The sequence below is a fragment of the Oratosquilla oratoria genome, chromosome 29 (assembly GCF_046742065.1).
Source record: "Oratosquilla oratoria isolate Oo_2021 chromosome 29, ASM4674206v1, whole genome shotgun sequence".
NCBI lineage: Eukaryota > Metazoa > Arthropoda > Malacostraca > Stomatopoda > Squillidae > Oratosquilla > Oratosquilla oratoria.
In genome coordinates, this window is record NC_134805.1 from 44,624,209 (window position 1) to 44,639,664 (window position 15,456).

General features: G+C 36.1%; 1 protein-coding gene across 8 annotated transcripts in view; it reads right to left on the reverse strand.

The window, feature by feature from the left end:
• Window positions 1-339: 339 nt before the first annotated feature.
• LOC143040761 (semaphorin-1A-like) overlaps window positions 340-15,456 on the reverse strand; it is a 666,238-nt gene continuing 651,121 nt past the window's right edge. For 3 of the 8 annotated variants that reach the window (XM_076212165.1, XM_076212167.1, XM_076212171.1), the window contains 9 exons: window positions 15,057-15,202; window positions 14,755-14,898; window positions 13,556-13,711; window positions 13,252-13,397; window positions 12,826-12,873; window positions 12,170-12,283; window positions 11,240-11,497; window positions 8,016-8,208; window positions 340-5,733 (listed from right to left, as the gene is read on the reverse strand). In XM_076212165.1, coding sequence (XP_076068280.1) covers window positions 5,565-5,733; window positions 8,016-8,208; window positions 11,240-11,497; window positions 12,170-12,283; window positions 12,826-12,873; window positions 13,252-13,397; window positions 13,556-13,711; window positions 14,755-14,898; window positions 15,057-15,202 — 1,374 coding nt within the window. In that variant the 3' untranslated portion in view covers window positions 340-5,564. The remainder of the gene's footprint in view (window positions 5,734-8,015; window positions 8,209-11,239; window positions 11,498-12,169; window positions 12,284-12,825; window positions 12,874-13,251; window positions 13,398-13,555; window positions 13,712-14,754; window positions 14,899-15,056; window positions 15,203-15,456) is intronic. The other 5 variants (XM_076212168.1, XM_076212169.1, XM_076212170.1 and 2 more) reach the window with 5 other exon arrangements.

Below are 15,456 nucleotides of genomic sequence, written 5' to 3' on the forward strand. Positions count from 1 at the left end.
ACAGCCTTTAGTTTACTCCCGCCACTTCATTTACATGGCAACCCTTCCTCCTTGTCTCCTCACACAGAAATAGAAGAGAAATCCCTTATCAATGGGTATTTTCCCTGTTATGAAAAGGGTAAGAAGAGAGGGAGGGAGGGAGGGGGGATGGGAGTGGAGTATGTGGGGATGGAATGGGTGGGAGTGGATTTTATGCCTTTGTTTTTTGGCTACCTCCCTTGTAAGGGGGAAAAGCCTTTGGTATGTATGTTTGAAGATGGTGGTTAAATCAGACCACACCAATTCATTACCTCTTAGCTCCATGTGGGTGAAGGATCATCCCTGTAAATAATAATCTGCTTTATTTTACAATTTTATTAAAAATTGCATAGCTCTTACATCATAATTATATGTACACAATAGAAAGATTCATTGTAATCAAATTGAGTCCTAATTTTTATACAAAATCATTTGCAACAATTATGTACAAACTTACTCTAAGACTGAAGATTTGACAGACGGTTTAGTGGACTCTCCAACAGCTCAAGACCAGACATTGACAATATCATTCCCATGTTTTATCATTTAAATTCATAAATTGTATATGGGATGTGTATTATGTGTATTCATAGTGTGTCACAATAACAAAATCAACAAATAATTAAAACCATAGAAAATGCAGAAAAAATGTCAATGGAAAACTCAAGAAGGCACTAGATCTCCACACAAGTTCCAAGGTATATTAATCTCACCTTGCTGTTTTGATTAAAGAAATAAAATAAAGGAACAGAAACCAACTGCTTCTATTCCCTTCTGATTTCTTTTATATTCACAACTCGAAGCTAAGACAGATGAAGAGTTGCAAATACACCCTGCCGTCTTGTGGAGAAAGAATCTAATTCATTCGTATCAATATAGATTTGTATCACCATACAAATATATATGTATATATATTCATATATACATATATAAGTACACATACAAACATATATGTATATTTACACACATACATTGATACATATATATTTATGGTATATTACACACAATATATATGTAGTACATATATTTTACATATACAGTAGAATCTCCTATTAGCACTTATCAGTGATAATTTTTCACTAATATAGACATAATTCTACTCTTATATTTCTTATTGAAACTGCTATTTATTGTCAAGAAATTGAAACCGTTGTCTTCCTCTATACCTACTTTGAAATACTTGGTTTTCTAATTCTCTAATTCTAATCTTTTCTGCAAATATGAAAATAAACTGCAATGATTGGTCATTATTGAAGAGAAAAAAAAAAAAAGAAAAAAAAAAAAAAAATTGATTGAAAGTATTTCACAATAATTATAATAACAGTAATAATAGTTGTTGCTTCAAATTAGACTAATTGAAAACAGCCTCACAACAGCCTGGTTCCTTCCACTGATCTCTTTGGGAGGAAAATTTGTTGGAATGCCATCTCTGTTGTATTGGTGTGGAACTGTTATAAGTCAACACTTTTTGGTGGTAGGTGGAGAGTAGCAGTCACCAGATGCCTTTTCTTTATGTGGAAAGATGAAGTAAATATGGTCAAAGTTGATAGATCTTGAGGCCAGTCCAGAGACTAGTGTCAGCTTCTCAGTGCAGCACCTACTAACAAAGGTGAGGGTGTTGATGGGTTTAACAGCAAGTGGCAGGGAGATGGTTCTCTCTGATGTCAGTCTTAAAGAATCTCCTCTTGCAGGTACATGTCCTTAGCTTCTCCATACATCTCACCCGTACAGCCAAGCATAAATCAAACAGAAAAAGATATGGAGGCATCACAACTGTTGTGGCTGATGTGTTTGTTAATAAATTGTATGATTCTGCTAAAGACAATCCTAAAACTTATTAAACACAGCCATCTTGCTACTGACATATAAGAAATTAATCAGGTAGGGAAGAATTGCTGTAAACTTCTCCACCATTTCCATGTCAGCTCAATATCATGTTTATGATGCAACATAATTTTGGTACTAGTTTTGCAAGGCTTCTCAAGAAGAGATACTGAACAATCAAACTATTGCCCTGGTTCTTTCTTGTAGATGACCTGCAACCCCGAGGAAACTAGTGACAGTGTTGAGGAGCTCTGCCTTCAAATGGTACCACCAAGGCAACATAAGGAGGATGCCCCACCACCGAAGGCACAGTGCCCCCAATGAGGAACCATCCAACTGCCATCCAGAGCGACATGAAAATTCCCATTTCCACTTGGAGGTACACCCCTGGGAAGTTACATAACTTGTCCTTGGTGAAGGCTGGCATACTGCAGCAACTACTGATTAAATGGAGTGATTTGCTTTTCTCTGTGACATAAAGGTAAGAGATTATTTTGTACTAAAGACTCTACTGTATATGTATTACATATATTTACATATTGGTTACTGGGGCTGCTTGGAGAGCATTCTATTCATGGGTATGATGCTGATGAATTACATCAACTTAAGAGAATGAGTGTAATTATAAGTATCAAACCCATACATCTTTGCTTACTCAACTGCAGGTGCATGCCATAATAGATGATTACATTTCTAAGGAGACATGGTATTTGTTGCTCTACACAAATCTATAATGAAATAAAAGAAAAAAAAAAAAAATACTCATATGGTGACTCATTACTGGGCACTGAAAATGGCTTAGGTCATATACTGATGGACCTCATTATGGTATCTTAATATTACCTTCTTTCCTATGGCCATAGTCTTTACAAAAATTACTTTTAATCGAATTGTTCATTACACAAAACTGTGTTGAAGAGACCAGGATAAGTCCTTCAGTAAATAGCATTTGACTAACATCTACATTACATAGTAATGAAAAAAGGTAGAGGTGGAGGACACAGAGATGCAGCAAACACCTTATCTCCTGCTTAACCATCATAGATGCATTTCACATACAACTTACACCACACCAACAAATTAAATATACTGCAGGTGCCCCAAGGACCAATATATTTCATACTCATAAAACAGAGCAAAACAAAGTGGTATTACCAGACATGTGACCTTCTCAACACTTACATGTGGGGCAGTTTGGGGGAAGACATATCACTTGGAATTAAAAATATTTCCTATTCTATTATCTAGGTAACAATCTATTTTTTTTCTCTCTTTTTCTTCTACATCCTGTATTCTTTTGTCCCCCCAATGCCCCTATTTGTTCCCCATGGAACGAGTCCACATTTTTGACTTGTGTTGGCCCTAGCATCAAACCAACCAAGGCACTACTTTGGGATTTAAATCTTTTCCCTTACCCAGCACAACTTCTTTAGCTCCAGTTTTTATCTCCATAATTTTTTCTTTTCTTTTCCTTTTTCTCCAATACCTCAATATTTGGAATTTCCTTGTGATATATAACTTGATGATTAGAAAAAAAATAATAATAATAAACAAATAAAAAAAAAATAAAAGTCTGCACCTTTCCTGTGTGAAAGCCTATACCATTAGAGCATCCTTGTGCACAGACTGAAACACTGTATTGAGCTCAAGTCTTGAGGATAAAGCTATTTCTAGTTCTGCAACAGCGGCTAAAGATTATTACTACAATAGCTTGTGACTTACTATCATAAAAAATAAAGACCTATTCTACTCAGTAATTCAGGTCGATTGTTAGTTGGTGGGCAATGGAAAGAAGAGCTAAAAGTAAAGTTCTTAAAAAGATAATGATAATTGTGAGCAGGTACTCATGTCATCTTTTTTTTTTTCTTTTTGTGTCAAGTCAGGTTACAAAAGTTTGTCTAAAGATACACAGAAGACATTGTAAAATTGTAAATCAACATTACAAAGAAGCATGTCAAATCAACAGCCAACTCATCTAGAATGAAAACTTAAAGCTCCTGATGAGGAAGAGTACATGACAGACTATACATACATATCATATTGTAAGTCCTCACTGTATTGTGTTGGTGTTATCTACTTAAGAACAAATCTATGTCTACAAGATGTCTTTATTTCCCACCACGACCACAACCTTCATCAGGGTCTCTGCCTTCAATGCATTAGTAGTCCTTCCATTCACACTTAAGTGACTCACAACTGCTGTTTCATATAATCAGGCACACACCAGCCAATCCAAAGATATATACAGCAACATGAAATATACATACATGCGCACAAAGCCACATATACAGACAAAAGTAGTCTTGATTACCAGGACATTATTGCTCACAAGGAGTTTGGGTAAGGTTACTAAATACACACAATGTCCATTAACCCACATATAAATAGGCACCTACATGTCCTAAATTGTCATATAGAGACAGGCACCTAGCCTACATGGTCAAATTGCATCAGAATTCTAGTAAGAGCCTCACCTTGGAAATCTAGGAAAGCTTTCATCTGATACATTAATTTTTTGACACTGAGGCTTGGAACAATCATAGTCTAGATACAAGTCTTCGCCAGTGTACATATAATACTGAAATACACAAGAGGTGGGATGTGTTACAAAACTGGTACTTGCAAAGTCTGGTGTGCTTATACAGAACCATTTATATATCATGTACATATGTTCAATAACACTTGTGGGTCAAACGAATGACTTGGTTTGTGACATAATGAAACAAGGGCTGTTATAATGTATCATTTACCACTTACCGTGTCATTCTCTCAACCGCCATACTTCATCAAAGAATACATATCTTTAGACTAATATGATGAATATTGTAGTACATGTACATTAACTTGGGCTTATACACTCTGGCCCCATGATGCAACTAAGCTTTTTTACGACTTGCAAGGAGATTACTTGTAAAAGATATAGCTGATTATTTAATTACCTTACAACTGGTACTGGAACTTTCTATGCCGTATTATATATTTTCATCAAATCCTCAATAACAAAATCTAAATCCTGACTTCATATGACCTTATATAGACTTTGAAGTCTGTCATACAGATAGTAGGATTTGTATTACTTGACACACTTCAATTTCTGGCACCTTTTGTCTGGCTGTCAGAAAGCAGCACATGTATATAGTGCAACACTTTTATGCAATGCAAAACATGAACACTGCACTACCTGTATACAGAGTGACTCATGTATGCAGTGCAGCACCTGAATACCATGCAGTATGTAAGTCCTTTTGTGGCAACTTCTGACAGAGTTTCATATAGTGGAACCAATGACTACTGTAACACTATACAAATTGGAGGTCCTTGTGCTCAAAACACTAACAAACACTTGTTCCAACTCTTCTTGATTCTGGTAATTCATTCCTTTCATGGAATGTTTGCCCATGCCATCCATTCATCTGTTATGTAGTCAAGTACACACTATATCTCTTAAAACTTTCTCTGTTTGTGTTTTTCCCACTAAAGCTTACAAGTCCAATATTTCAACACTGGACAGTAAATGTCATATATATCTGCATGGTAGTTCATAAAAGGCAAAACTTTAGCACAGTGCAATAGCATTTCCATAATTTCCAATAAAATAAACATTTCCATGGAGCTGTGCCTCTTCCAACTGAATCTTGATCTATAAGAGTTCTGAAAGTGATTGTGTCTATGGGTTACAATCTGGGCCAACAATAAAAACAACCTACGACCCTCTGACATGATTATATGTATGCACATTTAGCAGGCTTAAGGAGTTTGCTGTCAGTTGTGGTATTGGTATTAGACTTCCCATTGATGTTCTTGGGGTTGTAGTTGGTAACAAGGTTGTTGATGTGCTTATTGTTGGCCATGTACATGTTTGGGTCTGCTGGTGAGTTTAAGTTGTCTCTCCTGCAAATATAAAAAGAGAGTTACACAGGTTTATATATTCCAAGTTGAAATACTTTATTCAAAAGCATAATACTAAAGATATTTTACAGCCTCCTGAATACAACTGAATAGCAGGAGGAGGAGGAGGAGGAGGAGGAGGAGGAGGAGGAGAGGAAGGGAAGAGGAGGAGGAGGAGAATGATGATGATGATGAGGACAAGGAGGGGGAAGAGGAGGAGGAGGAGAAGAAGAATGAGAAAAGGAGGTGGGAAGGAGATACTAGAGGATATGGAAGATGAGGGAATGAAAGAGGAGATGGAGGAAAAAGAGGAAGAGGATGAAAGAACAGGAGATGCACAAGTATCTTGTTGGCAATAAACAGCAGCTTCTGTCCTCGAAGACAATACCCAAGAGGTGGGTGGTTAAGGAGAGATTTAAGGGAGGTAGCAGAATGTGGGGATAGTAATATCTAAAAGTGGTCAGCATTCTTCTCCCTACAGAGATCAATCTCCAATCAAAACATTGCTGTATGACACTAGTCTGAAGGGATGCCAACATCAATCAATCAATCCACCAGGGGTTTTACTGCTACTGGGCCTAGGTATTTTGGATGTTTTTATCTAATTGTAGTATACTGGAGAAAAGCAATGCTTATTGGGTCCTGTCTCCTATTTATCTTACATTTGATATCTTGTCTAGGGCTTATGTATGTGATTCCCTCTATTTTTTTTTTTTTTTTTTACTATACTATGTCCTGATCCACACAAACCAAAGGACTTTTTCTTATTCATAAGGGAGAGGGTGGCCAAGTCAAAACATACTCATAAGAACACTGCAAGACACAAAGGCAGGTCACCACGAGCATTGCTCCCCTTCTCATAAGATATAACTAGGTAAATAAAAATGGAGGAGACTGCAAGAGACCATAAGGCCTACACTATGCAGTTCCATGTCCCTTACCACCTGTCATCCCTATCTATAAAGTTATCTAATCTTCTCATAAAACAATCAATTGTTTCAGCGCTCACTGTGTTGTTACAAAATCTATTCCATTTGTTAACCATTCTTTTGGTAAACCAGTTCTTGTGGGAAAGAGGCCAAATGCAGAGTATGGGTTCCAGTGTATTTAATGTTTTGCCCAGCAGGTCTTCTTCAGAAATAACTTAGTAGTCAACCATCTGACTACTTATACAGACCGAGCATGCAGGGAGAAACAAATATGGAATTGGTGTAAACACAACTTGAAAAAAAGTGGGGGTGGGGGGTCGTCCCCCAATACTGCATTTGGCCTCTTTCCTACAGTGCTGTTACAGTCGTTGCTGCTTTTTACTCAAACCAGTTCTTGCTTATTTCCTTCTTAAACCCACCCCACACCCATCCAAAGATCGTTTATCACCCCTCCTATCTTAACACCTCTTGGATGAAGGGTCATCCCTGTCCCCTACCACAGTCCTCAAGTCAAAGGCAACAGCAAGAATGTCATTAAGTCCCTACAAAGTTGACTGTAAAGAACTTATGTAATTAATACCCCATACAGGGAAGAGTTGGCAGATCCTGGGATGTAAGAATGCAGGGAAAACCCGTCATCCATGAGGAGCTGAGATGGGTGGGGGTGGGGGGGGAGGGTGATGGAAGGGAGTGAAACTGGTGGGAATAAGCACGTGCCTCTAAATTTGCTACTTCCCTTATAAGGGAGGGTGGGTGGGAATAGTTTTATGCCTTTTTCTTTTTGGCTACCTCCCCTGTAAGGAGGAAAAAGCCTTGGTATATGTATGTATACATATTGATAGATAGACAGGGAAGAAATGGAGGAGGAGTTGGAGGTGAAAGAACAGAAATAGGTATACAAGTATGAGGAGTAGGGCTAAGAGTAGAAAGAATTGGTGGTGAAGATATAGGAAGGATACAGTGCTTCATCATCTGTATCCTGAGTTTCTATCCTTGAGAACATTATTGCACCAAAGAGGAGTCATAAAAGTGGAACGGAAAGATTTAAGGAGAGCAGCTTGTTATGCAAGGAGGGGAGCAGAGGGGGATGGGGGGTGCTTATGTGTGAATGATATTTTAATGCAACCTGAAGGGATTTCTCCCTGCTTCTGACCCAGGGCATTAGGCAGGATACAGGGATGACCCGTCATCCATGGGGAGCTAAGATGAAGAAAGGAAGGCAAGTGCATCCAATAAAAACAGGAGAATAAAGTAGAAGTAGAGTGTGAGAAATAAATAATAAGAAACAGTTGTACAAAGAGATAATATATATATATTAGTTTTTTACTATCAAACCATATTCAAAACTATACATACTTGAGTTTAGAGTCCAAATGAGGGGTGTCTGAATAAGTATTTGAATAATCATCACCACGACATTTTCTTGAGAAAAGGAACCCGGAAATGAAGCCTATAACCAATGCTGCGACACATGCTGTGGTAACAGCTACAGCAAGGGTTTCAGCTGAATAGATGGGGGGCCCTTCTAAGGAGGCTCCAACTACAGGACCTGAAGGGAGAACATCACATTGAGCTGATTACTAAAACTACAGTCGTTCCTGAAGAATAGAGATCCTGAAAGTAGATATCAAAATGTTTATCATCAACTCCCTCAGTATGAGACACTTAACATCCCTATTCCTGTTAATGTCAGCTGATTCTGATCAACTATGTGGCAGACCATATTTATAGAGGGTCTTCATCTATTGAGACCTATTTCTACCTTGGGTCTCCATCTCAGTTGAATAAAGTTGTCAGACATCAACAAGAACAAATTTCATTAAATATGTCCGCATACTGAAAGTGCATAAACATTATGCATAGGAGGGAAAAAAAAAAAAAAAATATATATATATATATATATATATATATATATATAAAAATTATATATATATATATAAATTATATATATATATATTTATTATATATATATATATATATATTTATATATATATATTTATTTATATTATATACATCATATATATATATATATATATTTATTTATATTATATATATATATATATATATATATTTTTATATATATATATATATATATATATATATATATATATATATATACATACATATATTTATATGTTCCCATATATATTTATATATATTCTTATATATATATATATATATATATATGTATATATATATATAAATATATGTATGTGTATATGTATGTATATATATATACACACACATGTATATATATAATGTATATATATATATATATATATATAAATATATGTATGTGTATATGTATGTATGTATATATATACACACACATGTATATATATAATCATAATAATAAATAAATAAATAAAAGGACCTGAAAAGAATAAAATATATTAATATGGCAACTAACATCAGCTTCATATGTCTCATCACGATGTTTAGCATTCAGTTATGAGCTTTTGTAGAGAGTTCAGCTGTATGAAATACACTAATATATTCTTCTCTGAAATCCAGCTGTCAATCATCATAACTCCTGGAATGGAAACTGGGCAAATTCTTGTATCCTTAGTCCTTTGCTTCATGGAGAAAAATACAACAGCACGTGTGGGTACTCTGACCTAAGTTTATCTTTTCTTTTCTGAGCAATTTCTAAATCTAACTTGCACTTATTGTTTACCATCTATGATACTTGAATGTGCAATGAATAAATAAATTAAAAATTAAATTATAGTTTTTAATCATATGTGGCAGGGAACTTGGATACAAGAAAATGTTCACAGTATTTCAAGACAAAATATAAAATGAGTATGATTGTAACAAAGGTTTATAATGATGGAGAAAATGGAATGGAAGCCTAGTCCACTCTGCCTGCCTTATTCATATGAAATTTTCAGGCCCATTAGAAGAACAGATATGAATACAGAAAACAAGAGAGGTAAAAAAAAAAAAATAATAATAATAATAATAACAGCAACTGCAAACGGAACAAAGCCACCATCACCAAAAGTCAAACTGCATACCAAATGCAAATTCTTGAACACTGATCAATTTTGTAAGACTATGATTTGGAAACACCTTAAAGAATTGACCTTAACACACATACAACTTATGACAAAATAATTTACAGCCATTTACAGCTGAGATAAAAAGTAGACCAATTCTTCAGAAAATACTTCTACCAATTATGGGAAATTCATAGAAAATGTGAAAAGGTGATGGACTTTGATGAAAACTAAAAATAGTTAATGAAAAGTATATCTATTTGGGTTACCTCCTATCTAATAAAATCACAGAAAGAACAACCACTATTTGGGATATTAACAACAGAGGTTACAATCTATTCTATATAGGGTAGCAGTAGATTATTATTAATGCTCATGAAAAGTACTAAGACAAATGAGCACCAAATGCACAAAATATGACACTTAAAAAATACTGAACAAAACAGGCAGGCACGAGGGACAGAACTATTTCACTCAGCGAGAAATTTTTTCTCCTAGAACATGTCCTATATACATGAAACAATAACAGCACCCATCAAGTCTATGAAATACACAATTACTCTCACAGTCAAACATTCTCTCATATCAAATCGATATAAAGGGGTGGTCATATATCAATAACTGCATCTGAATCTGTTTCATGGTTCACAGATTTAAGTCTAGTAAAAATAGAATAAAAAACTGGCTCTCTTCAATTAAAAGCTAAAAGGTGATAAGAGTAAATTATTACTGGGTCAGCTAATTGCTAAAAAGCATTATCCAGTAAGCAACTAATCTAGGCTCTGTAAAAATTTCTGCACTCTTGTTTAAACAATTAGTGTAAGGTGAGACATTATTCTTATCACTGATGAGATCATTAAGCCATGCAGGTTTAACTATATATGATACCAGGCTTTGTCATACCCTTTAGCTTTAGGTGTTTACAAAAAATTATTCCTTTGTGATCGATCATGCCTTCATCATTCACTACATTCTCATGCATTTTGTGGAAACCTCGAAATGAATCTGTACTATCAAGGTGAATGTGGTGTGGAGGTGTAGCAACATGCAGTAAGGTGATAAGAAATGAACTGAAGAAATTATAAGGAAAAACAAAAACCAGTGTCAATTTAATGCTATCGGCAGCAGTCGATGCATCAACTGCACTGAAAGCCTCTAATTTGCAAGATGGCAAGATTAGTACATAAGATTTTGCACGACTAGTCAGACAAGTCCAGAAAAGTGAAGAGTTGGGCCAGGGCAGGAATAACAGACTGTCAGGGAGACATAGAACCCACACAGCAAATACTTAGGTCCCAGCAGTACACAGTTCAACAAAAAGTCAAGCCAAATATATTCAGGGAAATATTAATGAACAAGTAGAAAGGCAGATGATTATGATATCTAAAGTGTTGTGACCCCATGCCAATCAAAACAATGAACTATCTATAGTCATTAATGGCAATGGTTAACCATGTATATGATGGTAATGCTTAAAATGGAGCAAGTCTTTACCAACCCAAAGCAATTACTATTTCTCAATACTCTAAGTTGTCATCCCTTGGCCAGTCTGTTAGTGTAATGATGGACTAGGCTTACCAGTCGTCAGTCCAGCTTCAGCATATGCCACCAGCACATCTTCTCTTCCAGCATGGATCCCAACAAGAATATCATTGGGAAGAGCTTTGTCCTTGTGAACACCTACAGAAGGATCCCTTCTGGGATTCCCCATTTCACTTCCTGGGATATTGTTGTTTATGACATTTTGGTTGGGGTTCAGGGGTGGGATATTGTTGTTATCAGGGGTGGAAAAATCTTCATCCTCATAAGAGACCAGTGTGGAGTGATCCATAGGACCTGTAGAAAGTGATTACATGATAAGACTCAGTTATGCTTCATGAAGAGGAAGATTATAGGATGACAGTCATGGATCCCACACCATCATGCAAGCGCCCGGAAGGAAGAAGGTTTGTCCGTTTACTTTACCATAGAAATCTGTAAAGGCAAATTGAAAACTCAATTTCTTACCACAAAATACCTTCCTATGATTCCTTGTGAGTTGAAAAATAAGAATATTATGACATGGATCCATGAAATATATTGGTTCAAACTGAAAGTTTTTAAATATCTATTACTAAATTGTGACACTCTATGAATTGATAATTATATTGCAAACTTGGACAGCAGCTGGTGGGGGTGAGAAAAAGCAATATATATATAGCCCTGCCATGCACTGTTAGTTTGGAGGAAGGATTTGTTATTATAAAGATTATATTAATCTGAAGACTAGGAATAAGTTACCTACTCTGAACTGAGTATAGTATCTGGGGTGTTATCCATCACCAGGGTAAATACCACACACTAAACAATTAAAGGGAAACACCTTGAAGTACCTTGGCACATTTGACTCTCTTGGCTTTACCTTAAACTGCCACAAAAGGAAAATAAACACAATATTCTATGCAACCAATTCTGGGAAACAAGTATCTTCAAGGTATTTCACTATTCCTATACTTGGCCAAAACTGACCCTCTGTTGGGGGCTGGGTGGGCTCAGGGGAGGAGGAAGAGGAGGAAGAGGAGAAGGTTGAAGGCTCCGGACAGACACATGGCGCACAAGTCTCCACAATAGGAGGAGGTGGTTCTGTTGGGAATTGATATAGAAGATTAGGCAAATGTGCAACCCTGTGGCTCTCATCTGTGGGTAAAACCCTCAAAAGTGCTCCGTGTGAGAGTCAGTAGTGATATGTGGTGCAGGGTGCATTCTGAAAAGAAATTTGTAAGTAACAAGTACAGGTGGCATCTCTGTGCTCTGGACTCTGGTGATGTGATTTGTGCAAAGGGTTGTCCTCTTGCATCAGTCAGTTATATATCTGAGTATGAATGAATGTTGCAATGTTGTGCTATTTACAAAATCATAAGAAACATAGGAAATTTAATACAAGATTCATGTCTCTGTTTGCCTGAAAGAAATGTCTAAAACAAAATATTGTGGATATTAACTTTTAAGTGTTGTGATCTGTCTAACTAACTTTAGAGCAGTTATAAATTCATATATTCACACTTGTTTCAAAATAATATCACTCAAGGAAAAAGCAACATCACAAAATCATGAATAAAGCCAAACAACACACTAGGGAAGATGCTTTTCAAAGTAGGACTAATATTCACAAATAACAGACTTACCAGTTGTCTGGATTTTTGAAGTAGGAACATAAACCTCGTTGTCACCACCTGAAGAAAAATATGGCCATGCTAAGCAGAACATAAAAGATAATACATGCAGAACAAAACAAAGGTTAGCTATATGATTTGTCCAAACTGCACACTATTCATTTCATGGCCAAAATGCAACACTGAGGCACATCTCTATATTTGGTACAAGCAAAACATGGGTTAAGCTTCAACAGGACTTAGAAACATCCATAAAGTGAACTGGACAAAGAGCATCAAACTACAATGAGACTAATCTTATTTACAAGAAATTATATTTGAAAAAAAAAAAAAAAAGAGGGGTGGGGGTAAGAGCTAGCAAAACAACACTGAAGAAATTAGCATAATCAACATTTATACATGAAGCACATACAGATCCCAAAACTGCTGAGCACTTACTGTAAGGGCATTGGTAATGTTGACCTGATGTCACATTCTGGAAGATTGGGCCTAAGATGACAGTTGAAGGTTGAGATGAAACATAGACACACTGGCCACGCCCCTCATCCCAAGCACAATAGGGGTCACGGAGGTGTACACATTCACTGTCAAATGAATTATATATGAAATTCTATCCTATCTATAAAGACTCTTCATTTGATAAAGGCAATGCCTTCCAAAAAAACAAGTACTTAAAAAAAATAAAATAAAAGAAGAAAGAGATAGAGATCGATAATAACCAATTTTAAATAAAAATGCCCACCTGCATGAGAAAACTTTATGACAACGTTGCACTTCAATTGATTTGACTTCATCATCAGTGATGATTATAAGTTTCCCTTTGGCAATCTGCAGATTGATGATGGAGGTAGGCTCATCAAACAGCTGAATTTCTTCAATAATCACAGGGTCAATTTCTCTGAAAATAAAATAAGAGGATATATATATTAATATCCAAGTATGTGGAGGGTTTGGAACAAAAGAGCATCCCTGTTCTCCATCATGTGCAGTGAGACATACCATTCAAAAATTATTCATGAACCAAATGAGAACCCTTCAGGCTATACTATCTTTTCATTCATACATAATCTCCCTCCATTCATTCCTATTTTCTACATTCTTTATTCCCTGCTTGTCAAACATTACACCTCATTCTCTGTCTTCCTCTCAAGTTCATTTTGTCTACTTATGCTTCCTGCACTCTCTCTTGTTGTCTTTTGTCTTTAATTTTTTTTCCATATGCCCAATCCCTTTCACATTCTCTGGTCAACCCTATCCCAGCTCACCTTCCCATCCCATTCTCTGCTTTCCCTTCACATTTCTTACAAGCCATTCTTGTAACACCTATAATATTTTTCAAATACTTCGTCTCAAAAAATATTCAGACTCTTCTATTGGCCTTTCTCATATTTCAAGGCTTTCCACACAGTGCTATGGATACAAATATAACCATTCCTACATATATCCTTCTGAGTGAATCATAGGCTGAACCGGAGGATGGGGTTAGCTTTCTAAGAGCCACCAATCTCTTGCAAGAGAGAACAGGGGCAATATATTGATTCCCAAGTAGATATACCTATTTCTGATGACACTTTTCATTCACTCAGGATATTTATTTGCTTCTTTTAATGATTCACTTCTACTTCTACTCCTCAATTCATTACCACATGTTAAACCAAATACTTAAAACTCTACCTCCTCAAACCTTTTGCTCTTCACAACTGACACCATTCAAGGCAAACATCCTTCCATATGTTCATTTGATTTCCAAATTATGGTTTACAAGATTGAGTTGAACTAACTCTAATTTCCACAACTTCTCAACTTTTTTTTTTCTATGGCACAAGTGAATTGATTCATGTCCTACAATTCCAAAAATGAATACATAATGTACTGAGTTGATATCAATTTGTGGTATTTCATTATTGAAAAATTCAATTGTGAGTGATAATTCTTCCTTACCTGAAAGAATGAGGAGCCTGGGCATTGATAGTCTTGAGGACTGTCCCAATGTCAGTGGCGATGAAAAGCACATCAACAGCCTCACCACTGTCACCACTGATGAGGGGCACTTGTGGATCTACAGCAATCTTAGTGAAGCGGTAGCTGCAACAAAAGATAGTATTACTACCATAATATAATCACCCCACTAGGTAGCAACAAGTATCTGTCAAAGAATGAAAAATAAACTTGTATGCATATACTATAAGTAATGATCCTCTTTCAACAAGATGGGATCATCACATCCTGTTTTCAGCTCTTACTTGAAGGAAGCTTTAATAATTAGGGGCTCTCCAAAGAAGGCAGGCACTGGTTCATCCATGAGAGGGTGAGCTTTGACAAAGTTGATGATATTTTCAGGCAGGGTCTGGCTATCATTGACGCAGCTTCCTGGCCTGGGCTCTGGGACCTGTGATGACAGTTAATAGTGTGAAGTTATGGTAAACACTTGATGAAAAACATTACATCCAACTCACGTTTTAAATTGTGTATGCCCATAAGACTGGACTAGATGATGTAAAAAAATATATTTATCTATCTATATACAAAAGGTTTCTACATATATACATATACCAAGAGCTTTTTCCCCCTTACAAGGGAGGTAGCCAAAAAACAAAGGCATAAAATTCATACCCACCCATTCCATTCCCGATACACTCCTCT